A 24,411-nucleotide genomic window follows, 5' to 3' on the forward strand; every position below is an offset into this window, starting at 1 on the left:
ATTTGCTTAAATAGAAAAATCAACCTGAGATTCTGCAAAAATCAAACAAACTTGAAACAGAAGAAGACCGATAATATTTAGAAGATTTTTTTTCTCATTGTATTTATATTTTATATATATATATATATATATATATATATATATATATATATATATATATATATATATATATAAAAGAAAAGAGATAAAACCTCTTAAACCCTAACTCTAACCTATTAGGACTATGATGCCTATTGTTTATTACAAAAAATAAATTTACGTTAACCCTATAATTGTATATAATATGCTTATGTTTTCCTTTCCCACTAAAATAAACAAAGTCCATATTATTCTGTTTTCCTTTTCTACCATTGCCCAAGTTTTTGAGTAAAAATGATATATTGAATATTGCCCAATAGTGAGATGTTTGGTCAAGTCCTATAACGAGCGAAACCCTCGTTTGTGTTGATAAAATGTTGTCTAAGGAGAAAGTCTTAGATGAATGTCTTTACAACCAAGTGAGCGGAGTGACGTGCCAACGCTACTAATCATTGCCTCCTATAGCATCATGATGGCATTATTTCCAAGAAGACAAATTACATTATTTTGATCAACTAGAAACAAAAATTGATTACATACAACAGTAATTGTTCATATCTTTGATTGCATGTTAGTTCTTTGTAGGTACATTATGGATTCTTGGAACTCCTAATTAAAATTGACATAATATCAGTTCATGGATAACAGTAAAGATGCTAAGGCATTTGACTGTGTTCAGCTTTTTTCTGGAAAATAAGTGAGCCAAACAAAACAGCAACGCCCGTTATAGCAATTGTAAATAGAAGCCGCTTCCTGGAAGCTTCATGTGGTTGCCTTCTAGGAGCATCGTGGTGATCTCTCTCAGCTGGACTAGTGTTCCTTCAAAGATACAAGAAACACGACGAAAAAGTAAAGACCAGAGCAGAAGATATAGCAGCACAATAGACAATAGTACAGTTGCAGAGAGTATAAGTAGATGGTTTAGAAGTGTATTTACTTTATTGGACGCGACATATGATGGAAACAATTGGAATGTAGGAAGAGAGAGACCTATGTCTAAGCAACAATCTGAATAACCACATGCACATCTTTAGGAGCACCTTGAGGGGTCGTTTGGTTGTTGGTTAGAGTTACACAGGTAGTTTTAGTTATGCAGAGTTACCTTAGTTTTCTATCATGTATAACTAATGCATAAATTGACTCATAACTTATACATGTTTTAGTTATGTAGGATTGTAAACTGGTAACCAAACACCGTATCTGGTGTGCTGAACGTGAATATACACAAGAATCTCTGATAAAATCTAGGTCAGACATGGCCAGGAGACATATGTTTGTACACTTGTTTCTCATCCATAATACATGCATATAAATATGTATATGCTTGTTTCCTTTATGTTTTACTGCCCAATAAAGGGTGATCAAACTCTAATTTTTTCTAAGGCTACACTGGTGTTTCTTTTTTCTTCTTTCTTTGTGGTTAATCCTACGTCTATCTTATCTATGTCCATCAAGAAAGTTTTTGCTTTCTTCTTCTGTGCTTTGTCCTCCCTTAATACATTTGATCATCTCTAGTTAGAAAGAACTCTTTCTGCTTAATGGAATATGGCTCTCACATATTTAGAGACTCTGGAACTTCGAAGTTTGTCAAATTTACAGTATATTACATTGGTGGAACAGGGACATATTTGAGAAAAGCGGGCTTTAGATATAGTGTATGAGAAGCCTGAGTTGAGGATCAAAAGATGTGATGATAAAATGAGCAATTGTTAGCTCACGCAACCCCCTATGCAGAACGTTATGGTTTTCAAATAATAATAGACGAAAGGGTGTGATTTAACTGCCTTCCCACGGAAGTTAATAAACTCAAGAGTCGTTTGGATGCTGGTTAGGAAGTGAATTAACATGTATTAAAACCAACATAACTAGTACCATGTTCTGTGCATTTTAGATGCTATTTATAAAATTAATACTGATTTTCATAGCAACATACATAGCTATACAACAGGGGGTTGGCCTCAGGGTTGAGCTTGTCGCATGGGGCTTGCCTAGTGCAATTTACTACTCCTGTGTGGCTTGTGAGCTATAGCACAAGAACGGGGTTTACCCTGTGTGCACCCAAAGGGTAGAGGCTGCGGATTCCCTTGTCATAAAAAAACATACATTGTTCAAAAAGCAACTTATCCAATATCCCTTTAGACGAGCTTGTGTCAAGTTGGATTGAATCGAAAAGCAGAAACGTATTCCATGGTAGCAAGCCTTGTCACAGTTGCTAACCAGAAAACTTGACACGTTTCCAGGAATAGAAAATGACTCAACACCATATCAAAAGATTACAAACTGGAACCTATATACCCTTTATGATGTCAGGTTTATTAGTCATGATCACTAATCAACGACCTTCCATATCCAGCCATGATGATATTAGGCTCATTGTATCATGGTCACACTCCACAGTGCATCTATACAGCATGTTTCCACTTTTATGTTTTCTTTTTGTCTTCAGATTAAAGAGGGGTGGGGTTAACGAAGGGGTTCTAAGTCTTGTAAGTCGGTGTTCACTTATCATTGCGACAAGATCCATAGACCACTTGTACCAACAAGAGAGGAAAAGCAAAGTATAAGCATGAAATGCATGTCTGAGCGACAATTACGTTGAGGTAAGAATAACAGAGAGATGCATGTTTCCGCTGGACTGACGGTTGGACCTCATAAACATCACCAAGAATTCAAAGCCAAATCTACTCAACTTTGAAAGGGAAGGTTCAAAACGACCTTGGAGACATGAAAAATGTCAACTAAATAAATTTTTTAGGTCTGTATACCTGGAAGATTCTGCAATGACGTTTGTGCCTCCATTACATCTACTCTCATGGACATCTCTTTCACGGAGCCTAATGTATCTGCTACACATATGACAGAGTTCTGTTCTATTCCCACATACTTCCTGGTAAAGGAATGCAGATATTATAACAGCAGGATACTGAAGTTCAAACATTCCAGAAAAAGTACAAACCAGAAAGAAGCTTAATCATAGATAGTAATTATAACCTGATGCTTAAATAAATCAATTGCAGGCAAAGGAAATTCGCAATACTCGCATGTCACAATCCTTTGTGGGCAATTTTCACCTTTGTGAACACCTAATACCTCACGCTCCATTGTCTCGCTACACAAAGAACAGGCTACCTAAAAATTCATGCATAATATCACATTAGAAAGTTTGAAGCTAGCTTATTAAAGAACAGCAACTTTGAAGAAGTGAGAAGAATTCAGTAGCAACACCTTACACCATACTTAATGTTATTATAACAAAATTAAGAAGGAAGTTCTATCCTTTCCTTTTGTATTGCACAGCCATGAAACGAGGTACAAAAATATGTATTTACAAACACAGAACTGACAAATGTGCATATTCACACAAACAGTATCTGGAAGCAAACTGGAAAATAAAGGAAATCGAATTGATAAAATTAAGATATCTATCTCAAAAGGGACCAATATATATTGGATTCAATGGATACAGTTATAGGAAATCGAGAACTCCTTGCGTGTAAAAGTTGAGAATGCAAGTAGAGAAGGGAAAAAATGAACTTTTTCCCTGTAAAATCCCACGGCATCATTGACAAAAAATGACGAGATTAAACAATAGGTTCACTTACCGGAGCATGAGTGCTCAAGAAATGTTCTTCTGCATGTTTTTTTGGAACCACATCCCCGCAAATTTTACATTTTTCAAGCTTCCGGGAGCAGTGAGCAACATGCAAATCGAGATTGGAAGAAGGAATCGCTCTGTCACTGGAAACAAAATTTTACAATGTGTTATCCACAATCCCAGAGATCATTCATCATATATTAAAGACATGAACTCTTCAACTTCCATCGGAAATGAGGATTAAATAGTAAATTCACATGTAGCTCACATCCCCCGTGCAAAATATATCGAAAGATAAAACACCCATTAACACTTGCGCCAACATCACAATATACAAGTAGACACCAATAGTCTAGCTGGTATTTGATTTTCCATATTGTACCTTATATGCACATTGCAAACTCTAACCAACGTTTGGATTATGGAATTTTTCGCCCCAACCTAGTTCAAGGGTAGCCAGACCGTGGCTTGCTAATGAACCCAAATTGCAAGTAATGCATCCCCTTAACCAAGCTAAAATCATGATCAGTTTTTGCTGATAAATGAAAATTACTCCCTCCATTTTAATTCGTTTGTCTCACTTTCCTTTTTAGTCCATTTCAACAAGAATGTCTCTTCCCTTTTTTGGCAACCATTGAGTGCTTTCGCTTTCATGTCGACAATTCAATTAAGACGATTGCAACAGGGATGAATCCAATCCGGAATATGAACAATAAAAGAAAATACCTATTAAACCAATTACAAGAATACCAGCTACAATACCTATCATCCAAAGAGAAACCCTTCCTATAGTATGCGTCATTTACCCCACTTCCCTCAAGATTTCATCAAGTGGTCAAGCATACATTATGCGCTCCTTCCGAATGAGCTAAGGAAAATCTTATTTTTTCCTTAATTCTTTTTTGGAAACTCTTTAATTTTAACTTTTCACATACATTTTGATATCTTTAATATATCTTTACTTTAAGACCACAAAATTCAAAAGTCCGTCAAGTAAAATCAGACAAAAAAATTGATACAGAGTTAAAACACACCACGATTTCAATGCACTCTAGTATCCAAGAGGCAAACAAACCCAAATACTGTGTATATAAATTCCAGCTAAGGGACTAAAAACGAAAAATAATTATGGAATTTATAGTTTTCATACATTTCTATCTTCTAAAAAAAATTTAAAAATTGAGAACGAACTTACCAGTAACTGCAGATACTTGTGGCTTGATCAGAAGCTACCGCCATTATTCTCCTCCAAAAAAAAAATCTCTGAGATAATAATAGTGAAAAAGGGATGAATCAAAATTCAGTAATCGAGAAAGAAGATGATAAATTAATTTTTTTTTTCCATTGAATCTTCTACATACATTCGACTATATTTCAAATTGTTCAATTCGAATCAAAATTTTCAGATAAATTGTTCAGAATTGAATTGTTTGCTTAAACAGAAGAACAACCTAAGATTCTCTGAATTGCAATTATCAACTCGATTGATGAAATAATCGGTGAACGGAGGAAGTTGTAGAATTTGGTTCACTTACGGGTCTGGGCTTCATGGGCTTTAAGTTGGATCAGTTGGAGTACGGGCTAGCCACCTTTCCGGACCCATTTTTCTTTTCGAAACGTGGTACGAATAGTAACACAAACACTCATGGTAACACATTAATACAATACGCAAGGCCTCTCTCTCCTCCTTCTAGCATATAGCTATGAGTTGTAATTAAACAAACTATAGAACATAGATATCTAATTATGTCCAAACTATAGTCATTATGAAAGTTTCTAAAAAAATAATAATACGGTATTTGGTTTACAATTTAGAAATCGGCATAATTAATACAATTATAAGTTATAAGAGAATCTATGTATTATTTTATACAAAATAAAAGATGGAACAACTTGAATAACTAAACACCCCCATAACTAGGGGCAGAACTAGGAAGGACTATGGGATGCATTTGAACCCTGCGATAGAAAGTTACATATGATTAAAATTATTTATTATGTATATATACACATAAGATGTTGAAGAACCTCATTCTACTTCTTCGTGTCTTACTTCTTCATATTTCAAACCCTTTAGTGAATATTTCGGCTCCACTATTACGCATAACTAATATATGCATAAGTTATGTATATATATATATATATATATATATATATATATATATATATATATTATTTTACGCAAAATAAAATGTAGAATAACATGAATAACTAAACCTTGCATAAAATAATACTCCTATGTAGATTCTCTTATAATTAATCTTTACATTACTAATTGTTGGAAAAACTATATGCACAGCGAAAGCATACCAAAATCATACAACTTACATGAATTAAAGACAATACGTTGTTTATACTAGAACAAGTACAATCATGTTAGGGCATATAAACTTTCTGAATTTAATTTCAGAATTACCTCTTGAAGCGTGAGCCGATACCTTCAAGTGAATCCACAAGCTAGTCGACAAGCTAGAAACTTCAAGCAAATTCATAAGTTAGTCCACAAACTAGACCACAGTTCTACGGTCTTCTACAGTGATCCCAAGTTCACTTCCGAACCCTCTCAATACTTGGGTGGACAAGTATTTTATGGAAAAAAAACATTTTTCAAGGGTTAGAAGAATCCCTATTTATAGAGATTTCTTCTTAGTCCAAGTAAAAGGAATACCATGTTTTTCCTTAGAATAGAAAGACATGTACATCTCCCTTTCCTTAGAAAAGAAAAAAGTCATGTCCTTCTTCCTTTCCTTAGAATAGAAAAAGTGATATACTTCTCCCTTGCCTTAGAACATAGAAAGATACATCCTTCTCCCTTTCCTTAGAATAGAGAAAGACACATACTTCTCCTTTTTCCCTTTACAATAAATTCTGAGTTCTAGATAAATATGGACACGGTAGGGACCACATAATTAATTACCGAGGCTTCCTATTATGAAAATAATTCCAAATAATTAATTTGAATTATTCTTACCATAATAAATTACAAATCATTCCACTAGAAATTCGTAATTGCACTCCTCTATTTATATTTCAAAATTCCCCATGTTAAGATTACAGATACTAATCAATAAATTAAATTACTGACGAACTTAATTCAATGATCAATTTCCTTTAGAGCATTGCTTAACTTATTTCATGTGTCGGATTCTTAAATCCACTTGCAAGGTTTGACACGATGAAAACTTTTAAGCTTCTAAAAAAGGCATATCATCAATCTCTATACCGAGACATGGATTCCATCAACTAATAACTTATTATTTCACCAATATATATTATCATTATCCAATCTATCAGGAATATTGACCCATCTTAGAATCTCACCGTTTAATAAATCAAAACGTTTAATAAATCAAAACGATGATTAACATATACAGATCATAATAGTTATATCAGGATTAAGAATATAAATACATTTAATAGTTTAAAGAATATGCTTTTGTCAGTCAGTCTAAAGCAACTATCTCTACTCGGTCCCGTTCAATACATACAAAATGCACTAGCACAAGAAGTTGAAACTATACCATTCCGATAATCAAGATAAACTACATATAATCTTGTGCTACAATCGTCCCGATGGCATGTCCAATTTCCATCTTAGATTGTGAACAAAAAAAACTTTATACTTATAAGAACCGATGATTTAATCCTCTGTGTATAAGCTTAAACTCTATACACTAAATCATCTACTATATAAGTAAACAAACACCATAAACAAATATATGATCTATAAATAATTATTCTATAATAAATACTATATCTAAACACGTAGTTAATAGTATATATCCCAACACTAATATCTGCATAACTCCAATCCACCCTCCGACTTCTTATAGTGCTAGCATAATTATCAATTGTGCAACTTGCACCATTTGCATTATGTGATGTTGCAACTTGCTATAGGTGGTTTTTTTTTTTTTAGTTAATTCTCCAATTATCAAGCAGATTAATAAGAGTAGTAATAATTCATTATAACGTGGATTCTAAGAAGGTATTATAGAAAGTAGAAATCACTTTCTTGGTTATTGGTGTGTCTAAATTTGATTTTGCTGATGATTGACACTTGTCCCCCCTTTTTAGTTGGAATTGCAGAAACCCTAGTTACCATAATTAATTGACATGCCACTAAATTCTGTTCATTTTAACGAGGCAGGAATCTTATTGGTCCTCTAAATATTGTTCACATGGGTTGGGCTCATCCAACTAAACATTTGTCTAATACACACGTGTCTTATAGTTCGATTTGACACAGAGTTTAGATTATTTTTTTAAAAAAAAATTCTGGTATAAAATAAGTAGTAGATATTTGCGTGAGTATAAGTTATTTCATAAAGGTGGAACCGATTAAAAGGAAAGTAAGTCATATAAATTAGGTCAAAAAGAGTAAGATCCCGTTTGGATTGACTTAAAAAAAGTAACTTTTTAAAGTGCTGAAAGTTATTTTAAAAATAAGTAGTTATGTGTTTGGATAAAAGTGTTGCACTTGAAAAAAAATTGTTTATGTGTTTGGCAAATAAGTGTTGTTAAATACTTTTTTTAATCAAAATGTCTGAAATACCCTTAAAACTATTAACATAATAAAAAAGTTGATTAATCTAAGGTTTTTATTTCTAAGAAAAATTAAAATAAAATTAATTTATATTTTAATTCAATATAAATAACTTAATATTTAAGTTAATTTTAAATGTGCAACTTATTTTAAATTTCAAAAACATATAATTTGAATAGATCACATGAAAGAATTTGGGAATTGTTTAAAAGAATTAAGGGTAAAAAAGTAAAATATTTGATCAAAGTAGAATGACTTTTAAGTTAAAAAAAAAGTAGGGGTCACCCTACTTTTAACTTTTGGCTTATTTTAAATTGTTCTTATAATTGTCAAACACTCTCACAAGTCAAAAACTGACTTTTAAGTCAGTTTGACCAACTTAAAATCCCATCCAAATGGGCACTAAGTCTTTTAAAAACTCACTTAAAGTATTTTAGTTGTTTGAATTTCATATGTGTGAGTTTCTTACCTAAACTATCATTAAATGTTAATCAAAGTGCACTTCAACTATCAATTGTTCACTTTTTCTACCTGAAATATCACTGTTGTCAAGTAGAAAAAGTGAACAACCGATAGTTGACGTGTAACTCGATAAACATTTGGTGATAGTTCAGATAAAAAGTTTACATACTTAATTAATCATGTATGAAACTCAAAAAATTAGATTAGATAGAGATTTCTGATAGAAAAGAAAAAACTCAATTACCTTAAGAAAAAATTCTATACACAAGCATTTTCTTACATTATTTCCTACTACAACATACTTAAGAAATAAAATAATCTCTAGGATCAACCTGTTTAACCGCATACCAGATCACTAAGTAATAAGACCATATAAACAAACACAACAAAGAGCACTAGCCAGATTTAGATAATGGGTGGATTTTTCTTTCTTTATTTCCACTCTTATTTGGAGAAGAAAAAAAAAAAAGATAAAAAGAATGAAAATTGGGTAGACAAAAAGACAAAATAAAAGACAATTTGTCATAAAAATTAGAACTTTTAAAAGGGACGGTGCACGACTTCCTTTTGTGGTAACCTTAAAATCCGAAAATAGAAGCCATTATTTTTCTGTCCTATCAGCATGTGAATCATACTTTATAATTTATATACTCTATTATTATTGTACAGTTGTACTGGTAGTGGAGGGATATTCTATGTTTACTTTTATACCCCTTCTCCATAAGATAAATTATATTTCATAAATATGAATTGTTTAAAGGTCGAAGGAGTTGCCACATTCAAAATACAACATTAAGCTGGATTTGATTTTTTTTATGATTAAAAATATTAATTTTTAAAAAAGTGAATAATTTTTATGATCAAATAGGTCCAAAAAATAAATAAAGAAAGCATCTATCTCAAAAGGAATTATTTTATTTTCTACTCATACTTAAAAGAGAATATTATTTTACGTCCTAAATATTTTTTCTCCATAAATAATAGTAGTACTCTATTATTAGCAATTATGTTGACATTAATGATTAGAATTTAGACCTGTCATTATAATTGTCCTTTAATTAGCCATTATGAAGTTTAGTATTTCAAATACCGTTTTTATTATCTGCAATTATGACAGACAATTCATTATACATTGAATAGCCTTGAAATGTTTTCATGAGGAACAGATGTGAGGATTTTTGTATCCAATATTTCACCTATAATAATTTACTCACTCTTGATCCTTTTCTATGAAGGTGTGAAGATACATATATACATAAATTTATTTTCCCATTTTCTATTAGATTTTTTATCGGTAAAAATCTTTGTTAGTTTTTGATGCCTAGTTTTATACTAGAAAAACTTGTTGAATCTTGGAGATACACTTATATCAGGTGAAATATACACAAGGTCTAACACGACTCAAGTTTTGATCAATTCCACATAAACGTCTGTAAAAAAGATATTTATTATAAGATTTCTGATGTAAAAAAGAAAAATTGGCCACCAAACATTTTATAAAACATGCTAAATTTTACGTGAAAAGGAAAATGAAATCATATAATGTGACAACTGACAAATAAGAATGATACTCTCTCCATTCCACTTTTATGTGACAAAATTATGAGTACATGTACCAAGAAATATTCTTACTTATCTCGTGTATCAAACGAATCAATCAACAGGGGTAATTCCGTCATCCAGAATCTCACATAAAAGGAAAATTATTAAAAAGGAAAGCATTTAATTTGGAATAATTTTCCGTAGTACCACACCACGCGTCAGCGATCTATTGACGTCGGCACTTTTTAACAAATTTATCAAATCAAGCATTTCATTGGTACACGTGGCATTTCATTGCACAATAAAAAACCATCAGCGGTTTTCTCTTCTTCCTTTTTCGCCTTTTACATACACTTTTTCCTCAAATTGACCCGAAACGACGACTTCGCAGCCCTCATTTTTGTCTTCTTCATCGCTACAAGTAAGTTTTCTCTCTCTTTTTCCGTTCATTTTCTTCTGAATATCAACTGTAAATTCCTCCGTTTTCAAAAAGTATTTGTTTCTGGCTATTTTTCGAGGCGGATCTAGAATTTTAAGCTTATCGGCTAACTAATAATTAAACTCATCACCTTGTTTGAATTTTGAGCTCAATAGTTTCAGCAATTTCAGTGAGTTTTAACAGATTTCAAGCATGAACTCACATCTATATTAGTAGTAGATTTGCAAATCAACTGTAAATTCCCTCGTTTTCCTCATTTCCAAAACGCTAATTGATTTCTCTCCTAAATCCATACGTTATAGCTGTATTTCAAAATTTTGAATCAGAATACAATTGTATTCACTACTTTTTTTTTTTTTTTTTTTTTGTGATTTTAGGATCAAATTAAGTATAAAATATCGGTTTCTGGCATTTTCCTGTAGTTGCACATACAGATGGGCGGATCTAGGATTTTAATTTTATGAATTCATCACCTTGTGCAGTTGGAGTGAATTTTAATGGATAAATTAAATCTCGATTCACAAATCTAATCTACTAGTAGATTCGTGCCTATGAACGTATGTGTAGGAGTATATATATGTATTTCTGATTGTGTGTTTATATATATATGTAGAGAGAGAAAGAAGAGAGAGATAGAGATCGGGCTCGATGGGGAGAGGAAAGATATTGATAAGGAGGATCGATAATTCAACGAGCAGGCAAGTGACGTTTTCGAAGAGGAGGAATGGATTGTTGAAGAAGGCGAAGGAGCTAGCGATTTTGTGTGACGCGGAGGTTGGAGTCATCATCTTCTCCAGTACTAGCAAGCTCCATGATTATGCAAACACCAGGTTCTTTCCCCTATTTCTCACACTTTTTTGCCATCAATTAAACTTCATACGTCAGATGCTCGAACTAAGTTATGTTGCAATTCTAAATCTTAATTTGTAGTAAAGTGTTTTAATTAGACAATTTATATTCAAATTTCGTGAAAAAAACTTTTGTGTGTGTTTTCATTCGTCTATTTGTTAGTGAAGTTAACTACATAAAATGTATTATCTCTTTTAACTATACGCATTTACTTCAAGTAGAAAATGCCTGGGGTTTTACGGCGTATTGAGGTGCAAGTGTATAATTAAAGGAGATGAGATATTTTATATAGTTAACTTAATTACCTCATATATATAGACGAATGAGTGAGCACAAACCCAAAAATATTCAAAATATGAATTGGAAATGTCTAATTGAAACACTTTATTAAGAATACTTGACATGTTTAATTGAAACATGACTTAGTTCGAGTATTAAAATCGAATTTCATGACAAGTTTAAATGACGGGTTATGTATCAAGCCTTTTAATTAATTCGGTGTTTTATGTGTGTATATGGATAGGATCTGGGTGCTTAATCATTTTGACCTTATAGATTTGCATCTTCTTGTATTTTTGAAGTAATTTATTTGGCACTACTATTCAGTTTAATGTAATGTGTTTTTCTGTTTGTTATAGAAGTTCAACAATTACTAGGATGAAGATATATTAACTCGAGATTTTATGATCCAAATAGGTCCATTTCAAAGAATATGTTTTATTTTACTACAAAGTTTTCTATTTAATTACTAGCTACGTGTAGCTTTGATATGCTAAAAGTATATTTTGGATTAAGACTTATTAGCTTTACTTGTTTCGGACATCGTGTGTTTGCACGTGTGTCCTATATATGCAATATTTTATAAATTCGTTAGGACTATTAAAATTCAATGACAACATGCATGTAATGAGTACTAAAATGCAAGAATCTCAAATAAATGTTATAACAATAATTTTTTTATAGAAAATTAAATTAAAGAAGACTAATTGAGAAAAACCATAAAAAATAAACATATAAGAAGAAAATAACATACTCATCCTTCTTAAAGATTTTAATCATAACAATATATAAATGGAAAAAGAAATACTAAATTGATACATAATTTTCTAAGTTTTTGCCAACACCTTCTCTGATATCCAATCAAAAGTCAAAAGTCTTCTCCATCGAGTCAAACTAAAGCATGAAGCGAATAAAAAAATCATTTCATTTTCGTAAAGTGATAAATAATCAGACTAAGGTAGATATATCATATATTTTAGATGTTGATGGCTTCACTACTTTACATATAAAATGAAAAGGGTATAATCTTGGATGTGAGCTTCATGAAACAAAAAAGATGGATTTTATATAGATAAAAATAGAGGAATACCAAAAGACATCTTAAAGTTTTAAATTAAATATTTGAAGGTTATGATTATGAAAATTGAAAAACATGAAAGTTATGGATATTAAGCATGACAATTGAATAGGTAATTAGATATAAGTTATGAAGGCAAATATTTAAAATAAATAAAGAAGAAAAATAATTTAAAAAATGTAGAAGATAAGAAAAAGAAGTGCAAATTAATATTTATTAATTTAAAGTATGTTTACAAGATTTAATGAAGTTCAATTTTTATTACATCAAAATCATTATATATTACTAATTTATGTATTATATTTATTGAATTAATATAAAATATAAATTCATTATACATAAAGTATAATGTATGCATCATTGTAATTTTATTAAATGATGATGTTAATTGTTTATTCATTGTAATTAATAAATCATTGTAATGATCATTGTTTCATAATATAATCAAATACTATTCATTATATTTTTACTAAAAACATTTAATGTATGATGGTGAGAGGATAAACTATATAAATAACATAGAAAATTTCTTCAAATCATACCCAACAATGACTTTTCTTCTAAAAGGTGTCACAAAATCAATAATGACATATCAAATATGTAATCATTATGTGAGTATAAAAGAGGTCATTCCACATGTATTTTAAAAAAATTGTAGTTGTGGTTTGATGAAAATTATCATTTGAAATTAAGTTAATCAAGGTAGAATTTAAACACACTCAAACGACTAACGAAATATCTTTCGGCTAACTTAGAAAAAGAAAGGAATATCAAGTGGCACAAGCCAACAAACTTTTTAGATTTGGAGAAGATTGTTTACAAGTAATTTCTCCAATACTAAGATCGTGCGAAAATAATTGGAGATAAATTAGGAGAAAGTAAGAGATACAATGAATTTTTTATATTCTTAACAAGTCTTGAGCACAACTTTTCTCAAGATTGTCTTGAAAAATTAAAGGTAAGACATGATATCCATTCATTTCGTCATTTCAAAGAGAGCGGTTCATATCATATACACGATATGGAGATGAAATTGTGGTCCATTTAAAAAAAAAATAGACCAGCTCCCTATGAAAAATGTTTTTAATATGGATGAAACAAATTTGTTTTACTGGTTACTAGTTGATCATTCTCTTGCTATGAAAGGAATAAAGCAGGACAAAGTAAGGCACACAATTTTTATTTGTTGCAACAAGGATAATCTGAAAAATTCTTTATGGATATTGAAAAATATGCAAAGTAACATGAACTACTTGAATTATCACTATGGTGCAAATAAAAGAGCATAGATGATAAGTGTATTTTTTGATAAATATATTTGTTGGTTTGACCACAAAATGCACGGTAGACGACTTTTACTTGTGGTAGATAATTGTTCAGCACATTAAAAAAATATCGACGGACTACCAAATGTTAATTGCTTTTCTTGCCACTCAACATAACATCAAAAATTCAACCTTGTGATGTTGGAATAATAAGAGCTCAAAATGCATCATTTTAATAGATTTTTCTATATGATATGAGAAGACCATGAGTTGGAACAAATTGATCCAAGAACGATTGATATTTTGAAATGCTATCAATCTTACGATCGTGGCTTGGACGATAGATGTTCAACAAAAGACAATAACAAATTATTTTTGACCCTGCATAGTTTGTTATGAGAAAGAAGTCTCACGAAATTTAAATGAATCATCTTGTGAAAATGACATTATTTATGAATTTGCGGTCATGATTAAATAATCTTGATTACCACAATAAAAGGATGTTAATAGCCTGTTAGATTATCCGAATGAAAATGATACATGCTCATAGGTCTAAAGCTAAGAAGAAATTGTGGATACCAACGGAGAAACAATGTTGATGATGAAAGTTGAAGACAATACAATACAATACCTTTGAAACCATTTACGTGTAAGGAAACACTTATCACATATAAAGCTCTTTATAAATTTTTAGTGTTGTTTGAGAAAACAACACCAATTTTTTTTGGATGTAATAAGAAAAGCTAGAGACAACTCCAGTGTTGTCTTTTCGATTTGTACTGAAAATTGTGAAATATTCCATATACGATAAGTGTTTCCTTACACGTAATTGATTTCAAAGGTATTGTATCATCTTCAACTTCATCATCAACAATGTTTTTTTCAATAGTATCCACAATATTTTCTAAGTTATGGACCTCTGAACATGTAACATTTTCATCCGGATAATCCAACAGGCTATTGATTTCCATTTTATTGTGATAACAAAGATCATTAATCATGACCTCAAAGTTCATGAATGTCGTTTTCACAAGTGGGTTCATTTTTTTTTTTTGAGGTTTCATGCCTCGAATGAATTTTATAGTGTCAAATATATATTTTGTTGTTGTCTCTTGCTGACTATTTTTCGTCCAAGCCGCAACCACAAGATTGATAGCATCCAAAACATTAATCTTTCCTGAATCAGGTTGTTCCAGCTCATAGTCTTCTAATATACTAAGGTAAAATATACTATGATAATGCATCTTGAAAGCTCTTGTTATTCCAGTATCATAAGGTTGAATTTTAAATTTCATGTTAGGTGGCAAAAAAAATAATTCAATATTTTATAGTCCTTTTATATTTCTTGGATGTTATCACAAGTAAAATTTATCTACCATACATTTTATGATCAAATCAATGAATATATTTATCAAAAAGCATTTGTCATCTATGCCTTTTTATTTGCACCATAATGACAATTCATGCTGTTCATATTGACATTCTTAAAGCAACATGATTTTGCATATTTTTCAATAGTCTATATAGATTTTCTTTTTCTAGATTTATTCTCATTGCAACAAATAACAACTGTGAGCCTTTCTTTGTCCTACTTTATTTTTTTAAATTATTTCGTAACAAAAGAATAATCTGTTTGTAACCTGTAAAACAAATCAGTTTCATTCATATTAAAAACACATTTCACATTGGAAACTGGTATATTTTTCCCTCAGACTCCAATTTTGTCTCCATGTCTTGTATATGATTGAAGCACTCCCCGGAATGACTAGATCCCATGTCTTGGCTTGATTTCTTAAGACAATTTTGAGAAAATTTGTGCTTAAAATCTTGTTAATGATATAAAAGTTTCATTGTATCTCGTCTTCTCCAAAATTAACTCCCTGATTATATTCACACGATCTTAATATTGGAGAAACCACTCATAAACAACCTTTTTCATGTCTGACAATTTTATCGGCTTGAACCACTTGATATTCTTTCCTTCTCCTAAGTTAGTCGAAAGATACTCAATTGACCGTTTGAGTGTGCTTGAAATCTACCTGAACTAACTTTTAAGTGAAAATTTTCATCAAGCAATAACTGCAAATATTTTTGAGTGCATGTGAATTTTTTTTTATTTTTGTATTTACATAATGTTTTACGTACGTATTTGATTTATTATTGTTGATTTTGTGACACTTTTTTAGATGAGAAGTCATTACTTAAACGGTTTGAAAAAGTTTCCTATAATGCTTATATAGTTTATTCTCTCACTATCATACATTGAATGTTTTTAGTAAAGGTACAATAAATAATATTTAATTATTAAGAAAGAAGGTACATTACAATGATTTATTAATTACAATGGATAAACAATGAATCATTTGATAAACAAAATCTTACAATGAATCATATATCATACATTGTACTTTATGTATGATGAGTTTATTTTCTATATTAATTCAATAAATATGATATATAAATTAGTAAGATACAATGATTTTGATGTAATCAAAATTAACCTTCATTAAATCTCGAAAACACTCTTTAAATTTATACAAAAAATTTATCTATTAAATAATACCTCTACAAAATAACAATATTTCGTGATTCCGATAATATTAACTTAGAGAGGTTTTACTATATAATATTTTGTTTAATTAATGTTATAGTGTATACGAGTGGGGATTTTATAGTGTATAGTGTAAAAAAAAATTCTCGAACTCAAGGTGGAACTAGACTAAAAAATATTTAATGCATTAGACATTTAATATAGACTAGTAAGTACTCACTTTAAATATATTTGAAATAAGAGGACAAATATTTATCCATTTTAAATTAACATCTGCTTATAAACTTTCAACAATAAATACACACTTGTTTATACTCGAACGTAATATAAACAAAAATCATTCACATTCAAATAAAATAAATTATTAAATCACTTTCAACTCCTTAAACAAAAGTATTCAAGTTATTTTATTACAATTAACAGGATATACTATTACAGACGCACATAAAAAATAACGCTAGCAAGTCAAAAATTTTAATCTCAGATTTTTCTCGGAATTTTGCAATAAAGAAATTTCAATTTTTCTAGTAAAATCTATATATATATATATATAGCACAAAACATATAAATAATGCTCTAAATATTTTCCCATCCTAGTACAATATTTTCGAAGATGTAGTTCTTTAGTAGTTTCTTGGATATGTAAAACTCTCTTTATTTAAATAATGGAATAATTGGAAGAACATCATTGATCCTTTTTGATAATGTGAAATACCACTTATCTAGGAATAAAATGAAAAGACTAAAACATCACTTATTTAGGAACAAACATAGTAGTTGGGAGTTGGCAAGCACAACGTGAAAGAAATATTATAAAGAAAATTTTTAGGAGACGTTTGGTGTGAAATATAAGGAATAATAATCCTGGGACAAAATACAATATTACTTTATCCTGCGTGTGTTTGGTTGGAGACTTGGAGGCGTATTAAGTAGTCATTGGATTATTTATCTCACCATTTATATCATAGTGATGAGATAAGTTATCTCATATACATAGTCAGATAACTTATCCCAGAATAACTTGTTCTCAAACAAACGACCCCTAAATGTTGGAAGCTCAACAGAGATTCAAGCTCAATTTCACTCTTTTAGGCAGCTCCCAAACAAATCCAACAACAACTGAATTCAAAACCAAACATGACCAAAGATATTAATCGAAGCTGGTTCAAGTTACTCCTTCAACAACTTGGCATGTTGATCAAAACACCACCACTAATGGGCCAGAATGTGCAAGGTAACACCAAAACAGCAAACCTGGCCAAGATTTAATAAGAAATAATACATAAGCGTGTCCTTTAACTTGGTCTCAACGGACATCTATGCCCTCCAAATTGGGTGTGCACAAGTAGGCATTTTAACTTGCATAAAAAGTTGAACAAATAAATACATGCGTCCTATGTGGCAATTCGTGTCCTACGTGTATTATGTTAGGTAGGATAAAACATGTGTCTACTTGTTCAATTTTATATAAGTTTAAGTGTTTACTTGTGCACACATAAGAATAGAGGGCACACATGATAATTGAAGTTAAGTTGAAGAACATATTTATGGATTATGCCATTTAATAACTCACACCTTGAGGCACCAGCAAGAGACATAATAGAGAAGACGGTGTCCGCATGAAGGTCGCTTGTTGCACACTCAACTCCTTGGTATGGTGGCGGTGATACAAAGTTGTCACTCCTTGGAGGTGATCCAAGAAACCCGAACTCTTTTCTGAAAAGCAACTAGAAAAGATTTGAAAATCTTGATCCATGATGGTTCTGATACAATGCAGTGCAATAGGCTGAATTACTTGTGTGTTTCTATTCATGCGTATACAATGCAGTGCAATACTATACATGCTTATTTATAGATTTTACATTCTGTATCCAAGAGTTGTATGTTGTTCTGTGTTTTTACACCACATTTATGCTTTGTTCATGTCCGATGATGACACTGAATTACATACTTGCTCAGCGGTTTGTGTTTCTCCTTCGACAACTGTGCAGAGTTTGTCTCCAATTAGCCCTCGAGAAAGGTTTAAGGCTGGCAATGATCATAGGTTCTCTGCAAAAACGTATTGCTATAGAAGTACTTATACAACCAAATATTGAACCATAACCTTGAGATCTCTCAACATTATGAATTAGAATTGGAATTCTCCACCATATAATGAGGAAATTTATAAGGAGGCTCATGAACTATTCTACTAAAAGTTGCTACATTTTGCATTTGACTTCTATGATGATAAAGAAATCGAACAACTGCTAGGTTATAACAACTTTATGATACTGCGATGATCAATGCAAATGACTACCTTTCAGTATGTACATTTGAAAAATCTAAACAGTTTTACTATTTTGACAGCATGAAATCAGTGATTGAAAGATACAACAAAGCAAAGGAAGACAACACTAATAAATTGGGAGATCCAAGTTCTGAGGTCAAGGTAAGTTTTGCTAGCTAATTTGCAGTCACCTATCAAAGGATATAATGCATAATAGTTTCTTGGATACTTGCTTTCTCCCGTGAACTGTACATAATTTATGAAATACCAAAAGGAACTTCATATCTTCTATAGACTATTTGACTTCCCAAGAGAACAGAACACTAGTCGTCTGACTTGCAGAGAAGGAGGATAGGACTTAACAACACGTTATACTGGTATCAAGCTACTTTTTGACAGTGTAAAAGAATGAGGACTTCACAGCACATTCTTTCATGCATTTGTAGTCTTCTTCTTGTTTGTTTTGTGCACTATTAGCATGCATACATCTTATTGGTGTCTTTACTATATAAGCCTTTGCTTGTTTGAGTGTTAACTTTGTTCTATATACCTACATCCGGATTTATTTTGACTTTTATAGCATCTAAGTTTAAGATGCTCAGAACTGTTCGTAACAAGCACAAGCAAACGGGTAGGTCAGGAGGACAGACAGTCCTAGAATCTATAGACAGTAGTAAAGCTGCCAGCAGACTAGTAGTATTATACGATAATTCTTGAGGACAATCTATACTTGCAAAATTAACCAAAATGAATTGATTCCATGAACTTGGATCCCAATTCCACAGAAATCGGATGCCAGAAGTTGCATGGTATTCCAATTCTACCTCTCTTAGTTGTACCTGTGAACTAGATCAATTCCATGAACTTGGATCCCAGGGTTGTTGGATTATGGTTCTAATATATGATGACAAGAACATGCACATGCATGAAAGGATGTGTCAACAGTTGATTCCACTAACAAAGTGGGCGGAGAAAATGGAAATTCTCATTAGCAGATATCTGTTCTACCATCCCCATTTGAACCTTCAATTATGGAGAAAAGGAGAAATCATCTAAAGATGGAACCTTTGATGAAGACCAATACAACAAACAAAGGTTTAGCTTTGTGGCCATAGGACAGAGATTTCGAATTGGGAACAGGCATATCTTCCTCTAATGGAAGTACAACAAGAGAAGGTAAAGGATGGTACAAGGACGAGAGTAACTAGGACAAAAAATAACTTGTTAGTTAAGATGCAGAAAAGTAAAAATGTATTCACAGTTGACAGCTACAAAGATGGTGGGCCAAGAAGGAAGATTTTTTAATAACAAGAAGTAACATCATAAACAAAGTCTCTGGAAAATCGTTTCATCTGAAAATTTTACAGGTTTACTTTATCAAGTCCACTTTATTTCGTTATGGGACCTGAAACAACATTCAAAAACCACATCCGAAAAAGACTTGTAACATCTATGAACTGGTAAGTAAAAAGAGTAGTCAAGATATTCCCCTTAAAAGGCACTCAAATGTTTGATAATAAGATAATTTCATCTTTAGCGTGAATAACTATTGGCATTGTCATTTAAGTATAAACTATGTAGGGCATCTCAGAGAGGGATTAGAACATTCATGATAGCACAGGGCAGGAAGTTTGATGAACAACTGCAGGTTTAGCAACTGCATTTAGCAATTGGGACAGGGACTCTGGGAAACTTGATGGCTTCCCACAAAAGAGATACACACTTAAGATGTGTCAATCAAGAACCTTAATCTCCATTAGGAATTAAGAAGTATTGACAATATTTTGCAACAGTTATCCTGGATTATGACCATTAGGGCCACTCCATTTCCTTAACGGTGGAACTAAACTTTATACCAAGATGACAATAAACATGGAGCTGTTACAAACTTGGCCACTCTTCTTGCAATATCATAATGACATTCTGGGATATCACTGGTTGAAGGTCTTTGATTCAAACAACAGTATCCGGCTCTACAAGTCTACAACCAATCTTAGCCTAGTCATGTCATCTTTCTGCTATTTCGTTGCAATTGTTTCAGGGTCAGAAGGTCTGTTCTTTAGATTATGAGAAGAAGCAAAGGAATAAAAATTTCCATAAAAAAATAGTTCGTTCTGCTTTACCGATCAGTATTCAATGGTGCAGGTCAAAACATAGGTGAAGATTATTTGATTAGAGGGAAAAGAATAGAAATTTTGGACCTTCCCACTTTCAGAAGTTGCATAGCCCTGTACTACTGCCAAACTAAAGTGAGGTATCAGTCTATTGAATAACTATACATAGATCTCAGCATAACACATCTATTCCTGTGTTCAGAGGATTCTTTTATCTGGCCGAGTGCTTTAGTAGTTCAGTTAGAGCATGGAATCTGGAAATGGTTGGTCTGTATTTTCTGGTATAGATTGATCACAGAAGCAGCTCTTGAACCCTCTTAATCAGGTGTCTTTTAACCCAAGTATGACTGCTCAGTGCTGACATGATTTATCACATAGCTTAGATTTGTGCTCAGATGTTAATCCCACCATCCTAGCAGCTACTGCTTGTCGGATATCTAAGGAACATACTTATAAGTTATTACAGTACACAAATTCGAGTATGAGCATCTCGTTGGAACTAGGGAATGAGTTCTAATTGGGGTTCCAAGTCCTAATTTCCTGTTCAAGAAAAGCAGAAAGGTTTACATGAATCTAAGTGATTCAGCTTAAGCCAACACCATGGGTACAAGAATGCAGTTAGGTCTTCTGCAATATAAAAACAACGTGCTACACATTATTCTTGATATGCAGGAAAATTAAGCCCCTGCTAACATTACCTTCAAGAAATATAGCTAGACAAAATGCACAGCTAGTTTTTTTTGAAGATGGCACATTTAACTTGTCGTAATCTAGAGCTACATTTGAACTCAAGAGATACAATCCTCCAAACTGTATTCCCATTATAAGTCATACCATCATTTGACTCAAATGTTAATTCCTTTCAACTCACTGAAGATGCAATAACTTCCGGAAATGCAAAAATGATTAGTTGAAGGAAATCCGAGCTCTCACGATACACACCTGGATGCATGCCAATCCTATGTTTGGTACTCAAATACCAATAAACTAATGAATGGAAGTGCCAGCATTTAGAGACAGGGATACTGGTTATGTAGGAGCTAGCACGGGCAAAAACATAAGCTGAAAGACTCCCTTTATCTCAAACTGAATATCTTCATGCATAGTAAATGTTGACAGTAAGAACTATGCACATATTACTTGGAAATCATACATGGAGAAAATTAACTCACTAGAAGGAGAATGGGTTTGTCAATGTTGGCTTCAATACAACATTAAGAACTACGTATTTAACTCAAAATCTTAAACTAATATAAGGAATACCCCTGAACCTCTATCAACACCTGTGAATGCCCTTCAGTTAGGACATTTTATAAACTAAATAGTGAACACTCATTTACCAAACCAAAAGGTTTATATAAGAGTCCTTTACTTTGTCGTGCTGTCTCAGAGCAGTGAAAGTTATAGTCATACCATTTCAAGCCACCAGGGGTTCTATCTTGCACCACCAGATGTGGTTGCAATCTTAAGTTGTATTACACGAGGTGAATGAAAGTATTAGATGAGGAACCAATAGTGTAATTGTCATACAAAATTCAAACATGATTGTAAAAGGACAAATAATTTTACAAAAACGAAAGATGTTATACTTTATTTGCTTCTCATAAGGTACGTTTGTTTTTTGGTTAACGTGATGCAAATTCATGAAAGCAACAGTAGCTCATTATTTTCTTCAACACATATTGAAAGGTTATTATGGTTTTTTGAAAACAAAGAGTTATTTTTCTTTTGTTTGCTTTTGAAATGGTATGGTTTTGTTTTGGTTAATTTGATGCTAATTTTAGAAAGCAACAGCAGCTCATTATTGTCTTCAAACCATTTTTGAAAGGCTTGTTATGGTTTTTGATATGTGAAACGATCTTATCAAACCATTTCTGAAAGGCTCATTCTATTGATTTCTCTTTTATTGATAATCCAAGCTACTGAAATTTACTAATACATCTTCTTGTTGCAGTTTTGGCAAAGGGAAGCTGCGCTGCTGAGGAAACAACTAGAGAACTTGCAACGGAATCATCGGTAAGCTCTTTCACCCCAATTAGCATAATTATTCAAGTTCTGAGTGAATGACTTATTAAACTACCAATAGGACTAAACCCAAAGGCAACAGACAGAATATTGGAAAGAGAGATAGCTGAAAACTTTCTGGCAGCATACATCCCCAGAATAGTGGCAGGAAAGAGATGTGATGCCACCAGAGATTACCCCATGAACAATGATGAGATAAGTTAAAATTAGTAAAAGAAAAAACCTTTGGTAGAGGTGGATATTGTCAAAGCTAGACAGCTCGACGAGAAAGTGGCTTAGGTCTCTGCTATAATCTTGGAGACTCTTATAACATGCAAGTATACGAGAGATATTCTAAAACAGAGTTGTTATATTCAGAAGAATATACACATACCTATGATGCAATATGACTAACACCAAAGGTGGAGCTAAAGCTTATGGATCCGGGATTCTAGTCGTATAAATTCATTGGGTTCTAAATTAATAATTTGCACATATTAAATAAACTTTTTAATACAAATACAAGGTTGTACCAAAGCTATTGGATTCGCTGAACCTGTTACAGAAGCACTAGCTCTCCTCTTGACTAACACTAACATTCTACCACATGTTGCATAACAATAATATCATATGGTATTGTGGGTTTCTGTGGGAGCTCAAATTATCAAGCTCATCATACCAAAACACCATGAATTGGGTAGCTATAGCCTCTTCTTTTTTTCCTAATCCGTTAAACACATGCTTGCAGTCATAGTCATTTTAACCATGGATTTATGTTAAAGGCCTAAATTGGCTTAAAAGATTGTTTCTCCTGCAGAAAAATGATGGGTGAAGAGCTATCTGGATTGAATGTCAAAGAATTACAAAACTTGGAAAAGCAACTTGAAATGAGTCTGCGTGGTGTCCGTGTGAAAAAGGTTTGAGCTTTCACCTCCAAATCTGCAGCATATTATTTGTATAAATAACACTGACATCTCTGATTTCTGTAGGACCAAATTCTGGTTGAAGAGGTACAAGAACTAAACCGAAAGGTCAACCTGTAACTACAACCACTTCTTGTCATTTATTATAAAAAAATATTAATTTAACAAGCTTACTTCATCTGTTTCTTTGCAGAGAAACTTCAGCCATCAAGAAAACAAGGAACTTTATAAGAAACTAGACCTTGTTCGTCAAGAAAATATGGAATTGTATAAGAAGGTATCAATATATATCTCTAGAAAAGATTTCGCTTATGCTTGTAGATAATAATTTCCTTCTAAAAGATCAAGACAAAAACTCTAGTCACTCTGCTCCAAAAGAATTTCTACATCTTCTGTCGAAAATCAGGTTTATGGAAC

General features: G+C 32.0%; 3 protein-coding genes across 6 annotated transcripts in view; 1 reads left to right on the top strand and 2 right to left on the bottom strand.

Annotated features, from left to right (window-relative positions):
• The window catches only part of LOC125819887 (probable rhamnogalacturonate lyase B), a 425,441-nt gene that overhangs the window by 15,544 nt on the left and 385,486 nt on the right, over positions 1–24,411 (bottom strand). The window lies entirely within an intron of this gene.
• LOC125819920 (uncharacterized) lies at positions 611–5,105 on the bottom strand. The gene is made up of 5 exons (XM_049499325.1): positions 4,869–5,105; positions 3,681–3,816; positions 3,070–3,207; positions 2,844–2,965; positions 611–897 (listed from the first exon to the last, which is right to left on the bottom strand). Exons 1-5 carry the CDS (start codon positions 4,910–4,912, stop codon positions 735–737), a joined length of 603 nt encoding a protein of 200 aa, XP_049355282.1. The 5' UTR covers positions 4,913–5,105; the 3' UTR covers positions 611–734.
• Positions 11,282–23,994, top strand: LOC125819926 (agamous-like MADS-box protein AGL16). Its single transcript, XM_049499331.1, has 4 exons — positions 11,282–11,492; positions 19,034–19,115; positions 23,022–23,083; positions 23,889–23,994. Exons 1-4 carry the CDS (start codon positions 11,311–11,313, stop codon positions 23,992–23,994), a joined length of 432 nt encoding a protein of 143 aa, XP_049355288.1. The 5' UTR covers positions 11,282–11,310.

The sequence above is a fragment of the Solanum verrucosum genome, unplaced genomic scaffold (genome assembly GCF_900185275.1).
Source record: "Solanum verrucosum unplaced genomic scaffold, falcon-dt-bn FXZP01000229.1, whole genome shotgun sequence".
Taxonomy (NCBI): domain Eukaryota; kingdom Viridiplantae; phylum Streptophyta; class Magnoliopsida; order Solanales; family Solanaceae; genus Solanum; species Solanum verrucosum.